Source organism: Lissotriton helveticus, chromosome 3_1 (genome assembly GCF_964261635.1).
Source record: "Lissotriton helveticus chromosome 3_1, aLisHel1.1, whole genome shotgun sequence".
Lineage (NCBI taxonomy): Eukaryota > Metazoa > Chordata > Amphibia > Caudata > Salamandridae > Lissotriton > Lissotriton helveticus.
This window is the reverse complement of record NC_136061.1, coordinates 1,099,204,604-1,099,227,370: the sequence shown is the minus strand read 5'-3', so window position 1 is coordinate 1,099,227,370 and position 22,767 is coordinate 1,099,204,604. Positions and strand designations below refer to the sequence as shown.

General features: G+C 49.5%; 1 protein-coding gene across 1 annotated transcript in view; it reads right to left on the bottom strand.

Annotated features, from left to right (window-relative positions):
- The window catches only part of PLA2R1 (phospholipase A2 receptor 1), a 974,624-nt gene that overhangs the window by 430,510 nt on the left and 521,347 nt on the right, over window positions 1-22,767 (bottom strand). Inside the window, exon 10 of the mRNA XM_078681678.1 lies at window positions 1,411-1,517. Within this exon, the coding sequence (XP_078537804.1) occupies window positions 1,411-1,517 (107 nt within the window). The remainder of the gene's footprint in view (window positions 1-1,410; window positions 1,518-22,767) is intronic.

The window sequence follows — 22,767 nt, the reverse complement described above, 5'->3', positions numbered from 1 at the left end:
GTTCTGGAATAGACGGTTTTGTTTTAGCACAGTGCGTCCTGGCTTTACAAGCTATTTCCAATTCAAAAGACAAATTTAGGTGCAGAGTTACTATCTGGATTCATTATTTCAGGCCACACAGTATCTAGGGCCTTCGTGTTTTGTGTTTGGAAAGATTTGAGCTCCTCACTTAAAATTCCACATAGAAGTTGAAGATGGTAGGTTGCAGACGATATGGACCAGAAATAAAACTTGTGGGAACCTGCAGGCTGTTGGACTTTGGGAGAAGGCACTTTTTCAAGTTTATAATATAGGATCTGTCATTGAGGTATGAAGAGAACCAGCTAACGAGTTTCCTTTCAGTCCCATTCGTTTTTGCATGAGTGAATAAGAGTTGCATGGCTGTTTCTATTGAGAGACATTCTGCATTTTAATGGTGAAACGATGACACTCTACAAATTGGCATTAAACATTTAGGGCCCGATGTAGGTAGCCAAATATCGGTCGGAAACGGGCGAAAATACCGATTTTCGGCCGTTTCCGACCGGTATGTGGATATTGAGATGTAGGGGCATGTAAAATTACAGAATCGGTAATTATACCGATTTTGTAATTTTACCGATTCTGTAAAATACTGAATTGGTAAAATTACCGATTCTGTAATTTTAGATGTAGGTAGCACTGTTTTCAGTGCTACAAGGGTTTAAGAATTCGTTATTTACCACCAACTAGAAGGTGGTGGTAAATAATGAAAACCCTTCAAAAAGCATTTATGTTGCTTTAAAAATTGTGCCATGTTGCAGACATACATGCCCTAAGGGCATGTATGTCTGCAACATGTGCACCCATGCACAATTGAGGGGTGCAACAGGGTGTCAAAGTGACACCCTGCCACCCTTCAATGTTTCCCCCAATTACCGAATCGGTATTTACCGATTCGGTAATTGACATTGAAACATATGGGCCTCAAGGCCCCTAGGAATCAATGACAATTACAGACTCAGTAAATACCGATTCATTAATTACCGAATCATATCGATTCTGTAATTAATTCGGTAAATATACCTACAGCCCGATTGCCAGTTCTTAAATACCGAACCGGTATAATTTGGTATTTAAGAATCGGTAATCTGGGATTACCTACATCTGGCCCTTAATCAGAAATGTTTCCAATTTACTGTGTATTGGACTGTTTAAATGAAGACAAGCCCATCGCATCTCCATATTCCTTTGTTTCATTTATGTTATAGAACACGTTGTATTTTAAAAAACATATTAGTGATATTTCTGAAAAATTACAGAAACTATATATAACTCAGGAGTAAAACACAAGCTAAAATCATATCTCCTATCTATGAATTATTCAGTACGTAATTGTTATATATTTATCCAGCAAGGCACCAGATTTCTTTATAGGACTAAACACAGTACCTGTTTGTTACTGTTAGAAGGGGGCAGTGATGTCCACTTGATGCATTTTCAAAACTTCGTGAAGTGTTGTCAATTCTGTAGCAAAATTCACCACGCCTTTCCCATTCCTAAAATATATAATGTTGGGATATGGGTTAAATACTGCGTATAATGCCAATGAGAGAATCTAGTTTTCTCTGTCAAAACAAGTTCATGCTCACACCAAAAAATAATAAGCAAATATGATGACTAATTCCCTGATTATCTACTGTTTCTACCCTTCCTTGCACAACCTATGAGAGCTGGGCCGGTTTAGTGCTGGTGGCGCCAAGTGCGACAATATTTGTTGGTGTCCCCAATGACCATCTCCGCCACGTTTTCACTCACAAGCTCCCTTTAACAGTGTCCCTCAAGTCTCCATAACTGCTCTCTTTCAGATGCATTTAATTAGTTTTTGTAGCGCTGCCACCACTTGTGCCAGTGTAGGGTGTCAGAGCCCTTTACATCACACACAATACACAGAGACAATCAATCATAGGTGTGTAAATCAGTGCGTAGGAAATGCTACATAAGACAAAGGAGTACAAGGTGCAGGAGTCACATGTCATCCATACTGGTAGGCAGGATAATTTAAGAGTGCTTGGTCTGGATAATCACAAACTAGGAATTTAAAATGTAACACTCTGGTTGAGGGTTCTCTTTAATAATCAGAATTGAATTCTATCCGAATTATCCTGTTTTCAACATTAGCAAATTGTAAGGTTAGGGAAAAATCGTAAAGGTCTAATCTATACCTTGCAGTTTGCAGGCAGCTCTTTGATGATAGTTAGTAGCTCACTGTTCTATATTAGGATTATAACTAATAAACTGCAAGTAACAAAGGAACTCTCAGACAAAAGCTGCAAAATACTGACCTATTTACATTGTATGCACTTTGTGATCTGAATGGTACATGTTCTTTGCGGCAGCCAAATTAATCCTCTTTGCTACCTTACCATGACTCAAAACATACACTAGACAAACCTTCGATCTCTCTGTAGGAAGAACATTAATCACTGGAGCTACGTTGATATTTTTATTGCTGTCGGATAATTGCTGGAGGCCAGGAACGTGGCAGCAGGTGCTTTTAAATCCATAATATACTTCAAACAGACCCCCCCACTCGAAGTCAGCACCTGGTGAGGTTGCACCACTCGCACTGCTCTAGAGCTGGCCCTGAGAGCAAGTTGTGTCGAGAAAACAGCCAACTGTTCTATCTATTTAAATGTAACAAACAATTTCAGAGCCTCTCCCTTTGCCAGTAGAACATAAATATTGGACTTTTCACCTGGACCCCTGTTCATCACAACCAATCAGTATCAAAGCCTTAGCCCTGTGATGAAAATGAGCATAGCTCAATGTAATGAGGATTATAAGTAGTTAATCATAGCATTACCACATCATACCTTTTCTTCATCACTGACTTTACAGTATGAGTCTATACCAAGCAGTGCCAAGCTTTCCACTGACACCTCTCACCAGTCAACAATTTATCAGCAACTAATGAATGTTGTGAGAACATTGGTTTCAGAACACATCTGAGGATGGTAAGTGACTGTCTAATAAACCATCTTTTCAAATGCAAGAGAAGACTGTCACTATTACCAATATGTAAAGAGCACTGAAGTACCAGACGGACCAGAAACAAAAAGAAGAGCCCACAGGTAAACAAGGAAATAACTATCATGTCTTCAGAAGTGACAGTGACAACAATGTCCTCTGACCAAGAGGGAAGTCCTTTCACCAAATAGCTTATATCAAGAAGCCAGCAAATGACATACGTGATAAGACTGAGACCAAAAGTCCACATTTGTAAAGCGCACAATCACCCGTAAGGGTCTCTAGGCGCTGGGGGCCGTCGGGAAGATTAAGCGAGCTATTGCCCAGAGTCACATGGTGCTGGGCTAATCTGCCGCCGGAGCCGGGGATCGAACCGTGGTCCCCAGATTCCAGCGTCAGTCGCCCTGGCCTCGGCGCCACACCCAAGTGACATTGAGTGGAAGAATACAAAAGCCTACTGAAACTAAAAATAAAAAAACTTCTTAACACTGTCACAGCATAATAACATTATCCACCAAATGAACTGAACTTACTTAATGTGAGAACCCACCTCAAATAATAGTCACAATCCTTGTCAAGGTGAACCACAAACATTAATAAATAAACCTGTACTTAACCATCTGGTAGTTTGCCACACAGCCAGTCAGACTTAACTGAAAAGCAATGTGTAAAGTAAAAAAAAATCCAAACTAGTTTACAAAAATATAGTACTTTTAACTAAAACAAATGACACCAAAATGACACACATTTGATCAGTAGAACCGGAATTATTACTTTTTTAGAGTCTACAGTGCCAAAAAGAATAAAGTGCCAACTGCTGATCTGGTTCTTACCGAATACGGCAAAGTCAAAAGTTAAGGCAGTTTGCAATGGAACTTGGGTCAGATACAGGGGCCAGGTTTGTCCCGGTGAAAAGTTTTACCTTTAGACTTAGGGCCAGATTTAATATTTGGTAGTCATACTGTCCTACGTCATATGGATGCTAACCTTATGCTCCCATCATGCACATACATGCTACACTGACTCTCTTGTTCTGGCTGACTGGTGCATCCATACCCACATTATCTCTGATGGAGGGGGGCAGAGGCTACTCTTCAGCTTTTCTTCCAGTACTGAGTGACAGGAAACAGGGGAAGAAACTGATGTTACCACAACTCCTTTGACTACATCATGCCTGGGCAGCTCTCGGGACTTCACCACCGAGACTCCTACATTAATTTCTGGCCGCTGTTTTACTTTGGGTGGATGCAGAGACAGGGAGATGGAAAGCTATAGACAGGACTTCCACATATGTAACTGCAAGTCAGTAAGTAACTTTATTGTGTATGGTTAATAAAAACTGTTACAATATGGCATTACAAAACACTAAAATATGTGAAAGAAACAACAGTTGACTAAATTTCTATCAAATGCCCAACAGCCAGCTGTGTGCTATAAAAATCGCCACATTTAAATGGCTTTACTATAAAAGGCAAATTCCTAACAGTGCAAAGTACTTCATGCCACCTTCTTTCTTCAGGAGACTAAGGGCCAGATGTAGGTTGCCCAATACCGGTCTGTAACGGCCGAAATTACCGAATTTCGTCCGTTACCGACCGGTATTGGGCTTTCCAGATGTAGGTGGCATTTTTTGTAGATTTCGGTATTTTACTAAATCGGTAATTTAAGGATTCGGTAAAAAACCGAATTCTTAACATACCGATTCGGTAAATTACCGAATCCAGGATGTAGGGAGCACTTAAGTTAGTGCATTCCTCAGTTAAGGATTCGTTATTTACCACCAACTAGAAGTTGGTGGTAAATAATGAAAACCTTTGAAAAAGCATTTTTTTTGCTTTTCCAACAGTGCTATGTTGCAGACATACATGCCCTTAGGGCATGTATGTCTGCAACATGTGCACCCATACACAATTGAGGGGTGCAACAGGGTGTCAAAGTGACACCCTGCCACCCTTCAATGTTTCCCCCTTTTACCGAATCGGTATTTACCGATTCGGTAATTGACATTCATTGCTATGGGCCTCCAGGCCCATAGGAATGAATGGCAATCACCGAATTGGTAAATACCGATTCGGTAATTACCGAAACTTACTGATTCGGTAATTTTTACAAAAAAATTACCTACATCCCATTTACCTGTTCTTAAATACCGAATTGGTATGATTTGGTATTTAAGAGTAGGTAAACTGGGATTACCTACATCTGGCCCTAAAACATTTAGCGGAAAATTAAAGCAGCAACAGCTGGACAGGATTATGCCTAATAAATCAATTAATCAAATAATGACAAAAAACTATAAAACCCAGCATATAGGGAAAGGAATACTACTTAAGGTAGCAGGAGAACAAAAGTTTAAACTTCACTTCCAAAAACAATCAAACCTATATTGTAAAACCTTAGGGGCTTATTTACAAGCCCATTGAGCCACCTGTGCTTCACTTTTATTGACGCAGCGCAATCGGCTTCCCCCCATTTACAAGGCCATGCAAAGTCACCCTGCGTGGCCTTGTAAATATGTTTCCCTTTCATGCATAACTCTGCATGAAAGGGGTGTTCCATGGATGTTCCTGTGGGTGTTCCCACGCAATATCCATTGAACTTGAGGCATTCCCAGAGTTATAACATTTTGTAAACCTGGGAATGCGTCAGAATCCTATGCCTCCCCAGGGGAGTCGTAAGGAGGCGCAAATTGGAGAAATACTTTTCCACGCATAGAAAGAGGAAAATACCTTTAATTATTGTTTTTTTTAATCAAATTTGTTTTATTATTTTCATCGGCAGTGCATATAATACAATTGGACAATTGCAACAACTGGAAATCATTCCCTCCCCCCTCACTAACTTCCCCTGCGGCGCCTCGTTCCTGGGTCGGATCAATGTGTCCATGCGAGCCTGTGTGGGCCTTATGCTTCTTACAAATGCCAGCAACAACCCAAAAATCCAACATTCCCCAATCCCCCCTCTCCCGGCCCCCCTTCCACCACCCTCCCTGATCCCCCCCGGTGTGTTGCTTATTTCCTCTGTGTGGTGTTGTTCAAGTGCGGCGTCATGGACCTTTACCTGTGCCCTTTGATGGCTTATGGAAGTCGTCAACTAGGCGGAGTACCCTAAGATATTTCTGGCAGGTCAGCTCGTTGAATTCTTGTGTCAGATGGGAGACGAGTGGCTGCCATGTGTCTTTGAAGGAGTCAGTCGACTGCGTGAGGGAGGCTTGAATGCGTTCCATGCCCATAACATACCAAAGTCTATGGAGCCATACCGTGTGTGTGGGTTTTCTCGTGGTGCCCCATAGTGAGAGGATGTGGTGTGTTGCCGCCCCGATTTCCAGCCCCATTTGCCTCCCCTGGATTGACTTGAGTGGGAACGTAAGCTTGTTGGGGAGGCCCAGTATCGTGTATGCAGGAAAGCGGGGCATCTCCATGTCAAAGTGTTGGTCTATGTCGTGGAGCACTCTGTCCCAGTATTCCTGCACCTCTATGCAGTCCCACAAGAGATGTGTCATGGTCCCCGTTTGACCGCACCCACTCCAGCACGTAGAATCGCGACCTGGGTTGCTCTGATGGAGCCGCGCCGGGGTTAAATGCCAATAGTAGGCTATCTTAACAGCTGATTCCCTGCTTGCTACATTCCTGGCCGTGTGGTGGGCTCTGTAATAAATAGCATGCCATTCCTTGGTTGTGAAGGAGCGATCCAGTTCCCGCTCCCATCGTTGTTGACTCGCTGAGCGTGTAGTAGGCGGAGAGGGGCCTAGCATTGTATACAGCTCCGTGATTGCTCGTTTGTCGGTTGTCTTTGTGACAAGCCACTTTTCATACACCGTAAGGTGCCGGCTGACATGTGGCAACGTGTCCCTGTCCGTGAGCCAGTGTCGGAACTGGAAGTATTGGCATCGTTGCGGGTGTTCCACATTGTACATCTCCTGTATAGTACCTAGTTGCATGAAGCCCTCTGCGTTGAACAGGTGGCCGGCCGACCTGCAGTCTGTTTGTCGCCATTGAGGGAACGATCCTGGGGCCAGCCCTGGCGGAAAGGCCAGATTGTCCAGCAGCGGAGTCATCGGTGATGGGAAGAAGGTTAGTCCCCTTGAGACCGCCACCGCGTCCCACACCTGGAGCAGTGTGCGGGTGATAGGTGATTTTTTAATATATGCAGGCCTGTCCGGTCTCTGCAGGAAAGGGACCTTCCATAGCGATGTACGGGCCATTGCCCGGTCCTGGAATAACCAGTGTTTTTCTGATTCCGGACGGGACCATTCTAGTAAATATCGAAGCTGTGCCGCCTGGAAGTACCTCTGGAGGTCGGGAATGCCTAGGCTGCCCTCTGCGGGGGTACGCCTAGCCAAATCCCGGCGGAGTCTGGGGTGTTTCCCTGCCAAAACAAACTGTCCGATTGCATCCTGCAATTTCTTGATCATCCCTACAGGCGGTGTGACCGGGATAGTTTGGAAGAGGTATAGCACCTTAGGTAACAGAGACATCTTAATTGCTGCCACCCGCCCTAGCCAGGAAAGTGGTTGCTGTCACCACCACTGTAGGTCCCCCTGCACTTGAGCGAGGAGCCTTGTGTAGTTGTGTTCAACCGTTTGGACGGTATTGGGTGTCAGGGCAATACCCAGGTAGGGCACCGACATGCTGGTGGAAAGCCCCCATATTTTCAGCCGGCCCCTGTGGGGTGCCCGAACGTTGCGCCCCAAGGGCAGAATCACAAACTTTCCGACGTTCATGTTAAAGCCGGAGACCCTCCCGAAAGTCGCCATTTCTTCCAGGAAAGCGGGGATCGAAGACACTGGGTCCTCCACAGCCGCCAGGATGTCGTCCGCGTATAGACTTATGGTCTGCTGTGCCCTCCCAAAGCTGATTCCTGTGATAGCCGGGTTGTCTCATATGTGTTGCGCGAAAGGCTCTATGTAAAGGGCGAATAGTAGCGGCGAGAGCGGGCACCCCGTCTGGTACCGCGCCTGATGTCAAAGGGCCGCGATCCCACTCCAGTCACCCGGATGGTTGCCCGGGGGGCTGCATAACAACTAGCGACCCATGCCTTGAACCGCTCCCCCACGCCGAACCTCACCAACGTCCCGTCTAAGTACCTCCAATCCACCCTATCGAACGCTTTTTCGGCGTCTACCGATAGAGGGGCCGCGTTCGAATCGTTGAAGTGGGCTTTATCTATGACATGTAACAAGCGTTTGGTATTATCTGCGCATTGTCTGTTTGGTATAAAACCTACCTGGTCAGGCTCTATGATACCTGGTAGGCAGGGACCCGGTCTCGCCGCCAGGATCCCAGTAAACAGTTTGAGGTCTATGTTGAGCAGCGAGATTGGCCGGTATGCCGCACACTGGTTCCCGTCCTTGCCCGGCTTTGGCAGGACGACGATGTCCGCCTCTAGCATGTCTTGGGGAATGGAGCCCGGTCCCTGGAAGGAATTGAACAATCTGACAAGTACTGGGGCCAGTAGGGGGAAAAATGTTTTGTAGAACCCCGCCGAGAATCCGTCCGGTCCCGGCGCCTTCAGCGGCTTGAGGCGTGCGATCGCGGAAATTACTTCCTCCAGCCGAATCGGGGCGTCTAGAGACTCTGCATTAGACTCATTGAGGGCTGTGACTGATGCCTCTTTAAGGTATGCCTCCCCGGCTATCATATCCAGGGTCGGGTCCTCTGCGTATAAGGAGGCGTAAAAGGCTCGAAAAGCCTCTGCTATTTGATTGTACTCCCGGACCTCCCGACCATTGTCGTCCCGGATAGCTGAGACTTTGGAGCAGAGGACCTTGGCTTTGAGTTTGCTAGCCAGCAAACGCCCAGTTCTGTCTCCGCCCACATAGTATGTGTGGCAAAGGCATAGCTCCGCGTGTTCCGCACGGTCTAGGTCAAGGCTCGCGAGTAGGGCTCGAGCCGCTTTGAGTTTGTGCCATATCCTGGGGGCCCCTGTTCGGCTATGAGCTCGTTCAAGCTCCATCACCTGTTCCGACTGCGCCTGTCGCTTATCCCTGTGCTCCCGAGTCTCCACTACAGGTATCGCGATCAGCTCCCCTCGTACAACCACTTTGAGTGCCCCCCAGATCGCAGTCAATGCAACCTCGTCATTATCGTTTATGCGTATGTAATCTGTAATGCATTTGGTGAGCTGTTGTGTGACCCCTTGCGTTGGAGTAAGCTTTCCCTTAGGCGCCATCTGCCTCTGCGTTTCTTTACCCGTGGAACCTCCAGTCGGATCATTACTGCATCGTGGTCTGAGAGAGCTGCTGGGACAACCTCGATATCTTTGACCATAGGGGCTAGGTCCATGGACCCAAAGAAGTGATCAATCCGGGCGTAAGTGTGGTGTACATGTGAGTAAAAGGTGTACCCCGGAGTATTGGGGTGGGCCCCCCGCCATAAATCTAGGAACCCCCTGCTGGCCAGCCACTGCCCCCTCGCCCTGGAAATTGCCCCCGCAAAGCCATAGCGCTGTCCTGACCTGTCCATCCTGGAATCCATCACCATGTTAACATCGCCTCCCACCAGCGTGTACCTTGTGTTGGATGCCATGACATCTGCCTGAGCCCCCATGAGAAAGGCTTCTTGTTTGGTGTTGGGAGAATAGACCGACCCTATAGTAATCGCCAGCTCTCCTATGTGGACATTGTATGCAAGGAGCCTGCCCTTAGTTTCTACTATCTTGTCTCCTACCCGGCCCTTGAAATGACTTTCAAAGAGTATAGCAACCCCGGCTTTTTTTTCTGTGGTGGAGGAGAAGTATTGCTGGGGAAAAGCTCTGGACCTCATGCGGTGCCAGTCTTTAGAGAGTAAATGCGTCTCCTGTAATACGCATATAGCTGCCCCTGAGTGCTCTAAATAGGATAAGACCGCCCTCCTTTTGATGGGGTTATTGAGCCCTTTCACATTCAAGATGATAACCTGAAGTGTCGCTTCAGCCATGGGTGTATGTACCTTGTGTCACGTCGTGTTGTGAGCAATCGTCGTCTTTTCGTGCCCTGTTCTAGCCCCGTTTGGATGGAACACACCAGCATTCGCCCCCCCACCCCTGCCCCCCTCCCTCCAGAGCCCCCCACCATCCCCTCACCCCCGGGCCCCAACTCCCGCCCCCCTACCCCGCTCCTATTCCCCAACTACCCCCCCAAAGACCCCACCACCCAACTCGGCTGCCCCCACCCTGACCCCAACTGAGAACTCCCCAGAACCCTTGGCCTCTCCCTGGATCCCAACTGAGAACTCCCAGGAACCCCTGGCCTCTCCCTGGACCCATCCCCCCTCCCAAACCCCAACTGGAAACTCTGAACCGTATTAGTCCCAGGCCTATCCGTATACAGTTCAGGCCTACGGAGTCTTTACGTGGAGGAGTGTGTGGCAGTGGCGACCTCTTCGGCCCTCACCCGTCCCCCCCAGACCCGCTGATTCCAGATGCAAAGAAAACCCCCTTCTGATTGTTGCACTAGTCCATTGCGCTAGGTCAGGGTGCATGTCCCGGACGGCTAGTCCGACGCTGCTGTGTCCTTAGACATCTTCTAGATGGCCACCGCCTGTGCTTGCGCCATCGTTGCAAGGTCCGGTTTAAGAGACGCCCTGGGCGAGTGTCTGCATCCTACCCACTGCCATCCATCACCTGAGATCCGTGGCGAGCTCCTTTGCGAGGGACGTTCTGATGCGTCTTCCTTCGTTGAGTCTTCATCTTGGTCGATGCCCAGCAGTGCGCATGTGTCCCGCAGGGACCTGAGTTGTTGTAGGGCTCCGTTCCATTTTAAGATTAGCCGAAAAGGATGGCCCCAGGAATAAGGAATTCCTTTATCTCCTAGAAACGTGGTGGCTGATTTGAAGGCCTTTCTCTTTTGCAGGGTGATGGCCGAGAGGTCCTGGTACAATGCCACTGGGTGGTCCTGGTATCGGAGGGATTGTTTTTTGCGGGCCACCTGCAGGATACGTTCTTTTAAGGGAAAGTCAGGGAGGAACGCCAGAATATCAGGGGGGGAGCAGGTGCCCGGCGCGCCAGGACTACCCTGTGCGCCCTGTCAATGCGGATGTCAAAATCCTCCTCTTCCCCCAGAATCTCCCTGAATAGTCCCTGCAAGAAAAGGGCGACATCAGTCCCTTCCGCCTTAGATGGTACGCCTCGGACTCTTATGTTATTTCTTCGGGAGCGGTTTTCAAGGTCCTCCGCATGCGCCTGCAAGTCGACCTGCTGTTCCTTGACGCGCACCACTTCTTGCTGCAAATGCTCTACCTCCTCGCTTCTAGTCTGGTCGGTGTCTTCCACTGCGGCTACTCGCTCCCTCAGGCCATCCACATCACGGCGTAACTCGCGAAACTCCCCAGCCATGTCCTGCTTTAGGGTCTGGAAGTCCTCACGCAGGGTGTTAAAAAGGGTTTCCAAAAATGATTTGGTGACGTGGGCCCCTTCATCCTCCTACCCCGTTGTGCCCTTCACAGCCGCTGGGGTCATTGGGCTCTTCTCTCCCTTAGGGGCACCCCTTACCAACATGTCCGTGATCGTGCGGCCACCCCTGCGCTGCCCCGACGCTGTGGTGCTTGGGCCTGTCATTCACGGAGGGCTTCAAAGTGCCAACCGCCTTAGGGGAGTCCGTTCCTGGGGGGCGCGCTCTTCTAACAACTGTGGCTAGGCCCACTGGGCCGTTCACTCTGCTCTATGTAGTCGTGGCGCTCCCGTTGCGGCGCCCCGGGAGTCGCGGGGGAGGGTGCCGCCGGTGGCCCCCGCAGGTACCCCCCGTGGGCGCGCAGAGCAAGTTGCGACGCTCCACCGCCTGTGCTTCCTAGGCCCGGTCAGCCTAGGCCCCTGCGCTGCTCACCTTCCCAGGTCCCACTTCCGCTGGGCATTCGGGTCTCCGGGCAGCTTTATTGGACCCTCTGTTGCCGCCCCTGTGTCCTGGGCGACTGCGCTCCTTCGCCGGGTGCTCCCAAGCCGGCCGCCGTGGTGCTCCCCCCGCCTCTCCCAGCCAGGGCCGGCCAGTGACCGTGTGTAGGGCGGGCTCTTCTTGCTAGGCCCCAGAGCCTGGGGCTCAATTTTCGCGCTGGTGCCGACTGACCTGTTCGCTCCAGCCTCCAGGAGTCCTCGGCTGCCCCTCGCCTCTCACTGGCCTCTGGCAGCTGTCGCTCGTGTGGGCGGCTCACTGTGCCTCCATTCGCCCGCTCCGCTGCGTCTTGTGCAATTGCCACGGTCCAGGCCTGCGCGCGACCGCCACAGGTAGACACCGAAGCCTGGAGCTCTTGTTTCATGCCCCCCGGGAAGGCTCTGCCTCAGCCCTTTGGGGGGTGCACCGCCACTTTCTGCTGTCGCTTGGGGCCGCTGCTCCTCTTGCTAGGCCCCAAAGCCTGGGGCTCGATTTTCGCACTGCTGCGCTGGTGCCGGCTGACCCGTTCGCTTCAGCCTCCAGGAGTCCTCGGCTGCCCCTCGCCCCTCACTGGAATCTGCCAGCTGTCGCTCGTGTGTACGGCTCACTGTGCCTCCATTCGCCCGCTCCCGCTGCGCCTTGTGCAGTTGCCACGGTCCGGGCCTGCGCGTGGCCTCCTCAGGTAGGCCCCTAAGCCTGGGGCTCTAGTTTCATGCCCCCGGGAAGGTTCAGCCTCAGCTCACCGGAGGGTGCACCGCCACCTTCTGCTGTCGCTTGGGGCCGCTGCGCCGGCTCCGCTTGCAATGCTCCAGTGTAGCCCCGGACAGCCTCTCTCCTACCGTGCCTTATATGCGTGCCTCCCCGGCGGGAATCAGCGCCGATTACTCCGCGACCCTGGCCGCCATGACACTATGGCCGAGTTGCGTTGTGTGGCGGGCAGGGCGCTGCGTTTGCCCAGTTGTGCTTCCGCTCACTGTCCCAGCCGACCGGGTCTGGGAATCCTCATCCTCCGTAACCTCGAGGACCCAGTGTGGGGGTTGCAGATGCCGTTAAGGGGTCTGAACGGGGGCCCGGGCCGGGAGCTTCACATTCCCACATCTGCCTCGGTTGCCATCTTGGCCACGCCCCTAATGCTTGTTTTTGTGCAGGAAGATGCCCCTTCCTAGACAAAAACAATCATCCACTCAGCACAGGCACACTTGCAAAATGACACAAGGGTGGTGCACGACTGCTGTTTGTACGCTTGAGCAGGAGAGGACAGGAATGTGTCGTATCTTTTAAATACGTCGCATTCCTGCCCTTTTATTTTGTAGCAGAGCAAATTAAATACATTGTTGGCTAGCTTTCGCTAATTCTTTTTCCACCAACAACATAAACTTTATAAAGACAATTTTCAGTTGCAAGTTGTTCAGGTCCAGGCAGGCAATAATTGCCTGCCTACAAGGAGAGGATACCCTTTCTATTTAGCAGTTTTCGCAACAGCGATATCCGTTCGACTAGTAGACAGGGACAGATGCAGACCATGGGAATAATAGTCTCCCCTGTTGAATTGCACAGTCTTCAGTCATTGCTTTGCTTAATTTTGATCCAACGTGGGGCATAGTCATTTGTGTGAAGGACTCCAACTCTAAAGAGCATGCACTTCGTTTTTAAAAACATTGAGTAACATACTCCCACATAAGACTGTCTGTTTTGGACTGTATAATTAATTAAAATCATCCATGCGTGTGAATGTTTTGGTATGAGATCCTTGTCCTGCATTCTTGACAACAGCTGCCTCGCTTTATTTACCTGTTTTTAAAATTCTGAAAATGAAACAGGCAGCGCCCACAGATCTCTTATTTTTAAAGAATCTAAAGCTGTTTACAAATATTTTCCATAAGAGGTCATATTATTCAGCTGGCTATTTCCATCCATGCCACATAATCAAGAGTGTCAGGCTTGGCTGCCTTTAGTTTAAAACATGCTTTTATAAAAAAGCCCCTTGAATCGCAACCACCTTGAACTGCAACAAAATTCCAAACAAATTTGTGCTGGTGAAGCATTTCTTGGGAGGCAAAAATCGTGTCTATAGATTTTTGCAATGATCGTATCCAGAAAATGTGAAACTCTACCATAAGCCAAAAGTTAGAGTTGGCAGCAACTGCAATTCATTATTTTGACCATTGGCTCCAAGGTCATTCCTCTCAAGGACCTATTACTAGTAAAAAATGCTGTCAGTAGTGCGTTAGCTTTTGAATTGATGAACTGCTTATGAACTTGCAGATTCCCTCGATTGTCCATAATTACTCTTAGGTACTTATCCTCCGATGCTCTTTCCACTGGATCGCTGTTGATGTATCACTTCACATCTTACTTCAGCTTCTTGCCGACAACAAGAATTTTAGTTTCTTCCAATTAATTTCCATTTTTTTGTTGTTGCAAAAAACGAATCGAATTTCACAAGAAGTCTTTGCAACACAACCCTGGTTTTAATGAGGTAATAGGCATGATAACTCTTCTCCTCCCAGCCTTGGGAAATGATCATGCACCTTGTCCACCTTGGTTGGGAGATCAGCAATATACAGTTTAAATAAGAGTGGTGCATAAGAGAGGTCCATGACCACAGCCCTGCTTCAATCTGGACCCAGTTTGTATTTTTTGTGAGAAGGTAGAGCTGGTTCCAATCTTTATACGTACCCATGTATCTGAGTCTAGTAACTGAATCCCTTTCAGCAAGGCTTGTGGGATCTCCAAATGGGGGGGTTTTAATCATAGGATGTTTCTAGTTACTCGATCGAATGCAGCCTTAAAGTTCACATAGCACAGATATAATAAAGTTCGCTTCGCAAAAGTTTGATCCGTATTAGGGATATGGCCATTTGATTCTTGGTTGTTCCCATACCTTGTCGAAAGGCTATTTGATGCCTCATGATACGTTCTTTATTCTGTTGTTCAAGAAAGCAGCTTTTGCACTAGCAAAATATTTGGCCTCAGCATCTAAGAGAGTAATCAACCAGTAATTTGGTGAGTCTTTCATGCTCCGCCCTTTAAATAGTAGCTCTTTGCTGTCTTGAGGATCTCTAAGGAGCCCTTAAGAACCATTATCCTGCATCTTCTAAAGAATATCTAGTTCCGTTTCGCAGAAAAGGGGTGAATCTTTAAATACATACAACATTTTTAAAATATGTGCAGGTTTAAGCTGATAAAATGTTTGTTTGGTAACATTTGGAAAACCTTACTTGTTAATTTTTCACAAGCGTTTGTAATTTAATAATTACTCTCAAATGTTACATTTAATGTAAGACACAGAGAAAGCGTGATCTTCATAAGTTACACTGCATCATATGTTTTCAGTACATCAGATCCGACTCATTGCAATGCTTTTAGGTAAAATGTTTGACATCTAATTATACTTACTACATAAAAAATTAATCACATCTAAAAAACAAGTGAAATCAGTGCAAATCAATTCTTAACAACAAGTACATTATCTAAAATTAGCTACTCCATAGCATCTAACCAAACTCAAAATCTCTGATATTCATGCTTAAACTGAAATAGATGAGGCACAGCGAATAGATATAGCTCACTGTTGTTAAGGACCCTTACAAAAGATGTAAATCTAAAACAGTTCAATCTTCCAATAACAGTGCCATGTTGCAATATTAAGGCCTGAGTAGATGTAGGTCATGTTGTGTGACCACTTATTCCACAAAATTTACAGAACACTGTTTCCCTAGAAGATGCTGCCTTATCAGTGGTGTAACAAGGGTACCATGACAGGGCAGGCTTTAAAGCAGGTGGAGTCCAGTGCTACAATCTCTTTTGGGTTCTTCCTCCCCAAGACCTCATTCTCCACAGATTCCCTCACTACTACCTCCCCAACTGTGCTCTTTATCACTCCATAGTCCCTCGCTCACATGTATTTGATTTGTTTAATAGTGCTACCCATACCAGTGTAGGTTGTAGGGTGCCAGCGTACTTTGCATCACACACACATTATACAGAGACAATGAATCATACATGTGTAAATCAGTCCATAGGAAATGTTACATAACACAACAAGGATTACAAAGTGTAGGCATCACATGTCATTCATACTAGTAGGCAGTATATTTTAAGAGTGCTTGGTTTTGAGAAGCACAAACTCAGGATTCTAAAACGTACCAAAGTGGTTGGGTTGACTTTAATATTCGGAATGTATTTCGACCCAAACAAAGCTTTTTAGCAACATTAGGATAATGAAAGACTGGGGAAGAAACGTAATCTTTTAGTCTATATCTTGCAGTTTTTATGCAGCTCTTTGTTTTTTTTTTTGTACCTATCTTTTTATTGCAGCAAAATAAGTTGTACAAGCAGGTCACATATGTCATTTCAACCGTTGTCTGTCCTATCTATGACTCTCTGATACATATGTCACACAGCCATTTAGCTCACACCCGGAGGTCGAGCGGCGCAGGATAGGAACGGAGAAAGTTATGATCCGATGAAGACAGCATGGTGCAGTGACAGTCAGTAATCCAGAAAATTGCAGGGCTGCTTTTCGGTCCTCTCACCCCCCCATTTCCGCAATCGTTTAACAACCCAACTAGTCCCTCCCCTCCCTCTCTAAATAACCTCTACTTATCCGCCCAACTCTCCCAACCTCCCTCCCCTAGTTCTACCCCCTCCGCCCCTCTCCCCCCCCCCCCTGGCATGCCAGAGTACCACCAGTGCAAGCCTGCATCCGCCCCGACCAAACCAGACCTTAATCAGACCAGCAGGAGGAATCCACAAAAATTGTCAGTCATCACGAAGGAAGTAGGGAAACAAGGGAGGGAGACTAGGCCAGCACCACCCCAGGCGGCGACGCCGCCGGCTCAGGACTAGGCGCGGGGCTTTCTTCATCATCCAAGTCTAAAAGTGTGAGGTCTAAGACCATTTTTCCCATGCCCTGGCCCGCTCCAGAGCAGTGTCAGTGCCCGCTCGAAGTGCAGCCTGCAAAAGGAGCTCCCCCTCACACCGGGCCCATTCTTTAAGTTCATCCTTCCATCTTTCTACAGTGGGGCCCCTACTAGCTTTCCATTGGGATGTTATGGCACGTTTCGCTAAAAGCAGACCCAGGTCCAGAAACTTGCTAGTAATTTTGTTCTTTGATGTGTGTGGGAACCAGTGTAGGATGCAGTGTGCCATGGTGAGTTGCAAGAGTCTCTCCGTAACCTCCCTCAGGCAATCCACTACCTCCCGCCAGAAGGGACTTAACTCCGGACAGGACCAGAACATATGTTGGAAATCAGCCAAGTCCGCCGGGCATCGCGGGCAGGCCGCCGGATGGGTCGGGAAATATTTGTGCAGTTTGGCAGGAGTCAGGTAGGCCCTATGCAGGACATAAAAGTGCACCAGCTGGAACCTAGCGTTGCGCGTCCCATTCCGGACCCGTTCCACTATGCTAGACCACGCCTCTTCAGGGATCTCCGTCATCAGGTCAGCCTCCCATTTTGCTTTCAGAGACAGCAGCGGGGAGATAGTCTCCGAGATCATGCGCCTATACAGGCACTTAACAGCTTTAATCGTCCCTGCCATCATTACCACGTATTGGCACCCTAAAGACAGTGGTGGTTCTGTCATGCCCGTTTTCCAGTGCTTGCGGATTGCTGCCGTCAGTGCCACATGAAGGAGGAAGTCCCCCCCCGGCAGTTCAAAGCGATCTCTCAGAAGGTCAAAAGGCAGCAGTACACCATCCTCATAAAGGTCTCCCACGGACTTCAGTCCCAGCAGGTCCCAACTTTCCAATCGGTGCCATGAGCCCCCATGCGGGAGTGCCCCGCACAGCCTGAGCGGGATCTCAGGAGCGTATGGGACTGCAATACGGCCCCTCCTGAGATATCTATTCCAGCATTTCCTGGCCATCGCAAATTCCTGGGTGAGGTGGAAATCTCCTATCGGGAGTCTCAGAACAATCCGGGATAACACCTGGACCGGTCCCGCCGGCTCCCCTGACCCATCCCCCTCTCTCCTGGCTCTCGCAACCCATTGTGTCAGCCATTGCAGCTGAGCCGCCAGGTAGTATAGTTCGTAATCTGGCACCGCTAGCCCCCCTTCTGCTCTAGGGCGGAGAAGTGTATCATGCGCCACCCTACGCCTGCCCGCCCCCCACAGGAAGCCAATCGCCATCGACCGCAGTCGGCGGAAGTAGCTCACCGGGATCCAGATAGGGAGTGTCCTGAAGAAATAGAGCAGTCTCGGCAGGGTCACCATCTTAAGGAGCGCCACCCTCCCCATTAGTGGCAATGGGAGCGTGCTCCAGAAGTCGAAGTTCGCCCTAGTGAGCCTGATCGCCGATCCAATATTGCCCTCAAGGATGTCCGCCTTATAATGGAAGATCGAGGTACCGAGGTAGCGCAGACTCCTCTCCTCCCACGCCACTCCGTCTATGGACTGCGGACACATTCTACGTGGTCGGGCCGGGAACAGGTAGGACTTCGTCCAGTTCACTCGGAGGCCGGACACCCTGCTCAATGATTTTAGTAGTGACTTAGCCCCTCGCAGTGAGGCGGCCGAGTCCGCCAGGAACATCAGTAGGTCATCAGCATACAATGCGATGTGGTGGACCTGACCATTGACATCTAACCCCTGATATGCCTGTCCCAGCCGGGCTCGCGCCGCAAGGGGTTCGACCGCTATGGCGAATAACAGGGGGGAGAGAGGGCACCCCTGACGGGTGCCCCTACCCACCGCCCACATTTCCGAGATATTTCTACCAGTCCGGACCCTCGCCGTTGCATTCCGGTAGAGCAGTGTAGTCCAATCTACGAAGTCCTCGCCTAGTCCCATTGCGCGCATGACATGGAAAAGGTACGGCCACTCCAGGCTGTCAAAGGCCTTCTCCATGTCAACTGCGAACACCACCGCTTCATCTCCGTCATAGGTGTCAGCCTCCAAGACATGCAGGAGCCTTCGTATATTGAGCGCTGTGTTGCAGGTCGGGATGAAGCCTGATTGGTCCGCGTGGATCAACGTGGACATATGGGGGAGCAAGCGCGACGCCAAGATTTTACTCAATATCTTATAGTCTAGGTTGAGCATGGACAATGGGCGATATGCCGCCCTGTCCCATGGCTGCTTGCCCGGTTTTAGCAATGGGACGATAAGTGCTTCCCTAGTGGTTACCGGAAGGCCGCCCGTCCGTTTCGCCTCGTTGGACAGCCACGTCAGTCGGGGCGCCAGGAGGTCGACGTAGGTTAGATAGAACTCCGTGGGGAGCCCGTCAGAGCCCGGCGTCTTGTTTCGCGCCATACTCTTAATGGCGACTCTCACCTCCCTCTCCTCTATTTTACTCCCGAGTAGCTTCGCGTCTTCCGCCACCAGCTCCGGCAAGTCTAGACCCTCTAGGAATCCCTGGAAGTCGCCCACTGACGGTAGGACCCGGCTGCGATAAAGCTCCGCGTAGTAGTCGTGAAATATCTCATTGATCCCCTGCTGATCAAATCGTGCCACCCCCGAGTGATCTCTGAGTTCAAGGATGACCGAGCTCCGACGAGCTGGGTTGGCCAGCCAGGCCAAAAGAGCCCCCGTTTTATCACGCTCCGAGTGCGCGCGTGTGAGATAGGCCTTGTAGTCAAAGCACCGGAGACGCTCCACCGTCGCCGCCACCAGCTCCCGCGCCTCAAGTAGGGCCTCGTGAATGTCTGGTCGCTCAGGTCTTGCTCTCTCCAGCACCCGTAGTTTCTCGTCCTCCCGCGTAACGTCCGCCAGTAACGTCCTCCTAACTCCCGACGCCGTCGCCATACAGTGTCCCCGCACCACCGATTTGAAGGCGTCCCATTCAATCGCTGCCGAACCCGCGGTGCCCGCATTGATCTGAAAGTACTCTTCGATGTTCGAGGCTATTGTGGTTCGGAAGGGCTGATCATCTAGTGCCTCTGGGCGCAGCTTCCAGGTGGGGATTCGTGGGCAACGCTGCGACCAGCGCAGGTGCACAAGAAGCGGGTTATGATCAGAGATCGTGCACGTCAGATACTCACTGGGGCACACCTCTGCGTGCACTTCATGGGAGCACAGGAAGGCATCTATGCGGACATTATCTAAAATTAGCTACTCCATAGCATCTAACCAAACTCAAAATCTCTGATATTCATGCTTAAACTGAAATAGATGAGGCACAGCAAATAGATATAGCTCACTGTTGTTAAGGACCCTTACAAAAGATGTAAATCTAAAACAGTTCAATCTTCCAATAACAGTGCCATGTTGCAATATTAAGGCCTGAGTAGATGTAGGTCATGTTGTGTGACCACTTATTCCACAAAATTTACAGAACACTGTTTCCCTAGAAGATGCTGCCTTATCAGTGGTGTAACAAGGGTACCATGGCAGGGCAGGCTTTAAAGCAGGTGGAGTCCAGTGCTACAATCTCTTTTGGGTTCTTCCTCCCCAAGACCTCATTCTCCACAGATTCCCTCACTACTACCTCCCCAACTGTGCTCTTTATCACTCCATAGTCCCTCGCTCACATGTATTTGATTTGTTTAATAGTGCTACCCATACCAGTGTAGGTTGTAGGGTGCCAGCGTACTTTGCATCACACACACATTATACAGAGACAATGAATCATACATGTGTAAATCAGTCCATAGGAAATGTTACATAACACAACAAGGATTACAAAGTGTAGGCATCACATGTCATTCATACTAGTAGGCAGTATATTTTAAGAGTGCTTGGTTTTGAGAAGCACAAACTCAGGATTCTAAAACGTACCAAAGTGGTTGGGTTGACTTTAATATTCGGAATGTATTTCGACCCAAACAAAGCTTTTTAGCAACATTAGGATAATGAAAGACTGGGGAAGAAACGTAATCTTTTAGTCTATATCTTGCAGTTTTTATGCAGCTCTTTGTTTTTTTTTTGTACCTATCTTTTTATTGCAGCAAAATAAGTTGTACAAGCAGGTCACATATGTCATTTCAACCGTTGTCTGTCCTATCTATGACTCTCTGATACATATGTCACACAGCCATTTAGCTCACACCCGGAGGTCGAGCGGCGCAGGATAGGAACAGAGAAAGTTATGATCCGATGAAGACAGCATGGTGCAGTGACAGTCAGTAATCCAGAAAATTGCAGGGCTGCTTTTCGGTCCTCTCACCCCCCCATTTCCGCAATCGTTTAACAACCCAACTAGTCCCTCCCCTCCCTCTCTAAATAACCTCTCCTTATCCGCCCAACTCTCCCAACCTCCCTCCCCTAGTTCTACCCCCTCCGCCCCTCTCCCCCCCCCCCCCGGCGTGCCAGAGTACCACCAGTGCAAGCCTGCATCCACCCCGACCAAACCAGACCTTAATCAGACCAGCAGGAGGAATCCACAAAAATTGTCAGTCATCACGAAGGAAGTAGGGAAACAAGGAAGGGAGACTAGGCCAGCACCACCCCAGGCGGCGACGCCGCCGGCTCAGGACTAGGCGCGGGGCTTTCTTCATCATCCAAGTCTAAAAGTGTGAGGTCTAAGACCATTTTTCCCATGCCCTGGCCCGCTCCAGAGCAGTGTCAGTGCCCGCTCGAAGTGCAGCCTGCAAACGGAGCTCCCCCTCACACCGGGCCCATTTTTTAAGTTCATCCTTCCATCTTTCTACAGTGGGGCCCCTACTAGCTTTCCATTGGGATGTTATGGCACGTTTCGCTAAAAGCAGACCCAGGTCCAGAAACTTGCTAGTAATTTTGTTCTTTGATGTGTGTGGGAACCAGTGTAGGATGCAGTGTGCCATGGTGAGTTGCAAGTCCCTCTCCGTAACCTCCCTCAGGCAATCCACTACCTCCCGCCAGAAGGGACTTAACTCCGGACAGGACCAGAACATATGTTGGAAATCAGCCAAGTCCGCCGGGCATCGCGGGCAGGCCGCCGGATGGGTCGGGAAATATTTGTGCAGTTTGGCAGGAGTCAGGTAGGCCTTATGCAGGACATAAAAGTGCACCAGCTGGAACCTAGCGTTGCGCGTCCCATTCCGGACCCGTTCCACTATGCTAGACCACGCCTCTTCAGGGATCTCCGTCATCAGGTCAGCCTCCCATTTTGCTTTCAGAGACAGCAGCGGGGAGATAGTCTCCGAGATCATGCGCCTATACAGGCACTTAACAGCTTTAATCGTCCCTGCCATCATTACCACGTATTGGCACCCTAAAGACAGTGGTGGTTCTGTCATGCCCGTTTTCCAGTGCTTGCGGATTGCTGCCGTCAGTGCCGCATGAAGGAGGAAGTCCCCCCCCGGCAGTTCAAAGCGATCTCTCAGAAGGTCAAAAGGCAGCAGTACACCATCCTCATAAAGGTCTCCCACGGACTTCAGTCCCAGCAGGTCCCAACTTTCCAATCGGTGCCATGAGCCCCCATGCGGGAGTGCCCCGCACAGCCTGAGCGGGATCTCAGGAGCGTATGGGACTGCAATACGGCCCCTCCTGAGATATCTATTCCAGCATTTCCTGGCCGTCGCAAATTCCTGGGTGAGGTGGAAATCTCCTATCGGGAGTCTCAGAACAATCCGGGATAACACCTGGACCGGTCCCGCCGGCTCCCCTGACCCATCCCCCTCTCTCCTGGCTCTCGCAACCCATTGTGTCAGCCATTGCAGCTGAGCCGCCAGGTAGTATAGTTCGTAATCTGGCACCGCTAGCCCCCCTTCTGCTCTAGGGCGGAGAAGTGTATCATGCGCCACCCTACGCCTGCCCGCCCCCCACAGGAAGCCAATCGCCATCGACCGCAGTCGGCGGAAGTAGCTCACTGGGATCCAGATAGGGAGTGTCCTGAAGAAATAGAGCAGTCTCGGCAGGGTCACCATCTTAAGGAGCGCCACCCTCCCCATTAGTGGCAATGGGAGCGTGCTCCAGAAGTCGAAGTTCGCCCTAGTGAGCCTGATCGCCGATCCAATATTGCCCTCAAGGATGTCCGCCTTATCATGGAAGATCGAGGTACCGAGGTAGCGCAG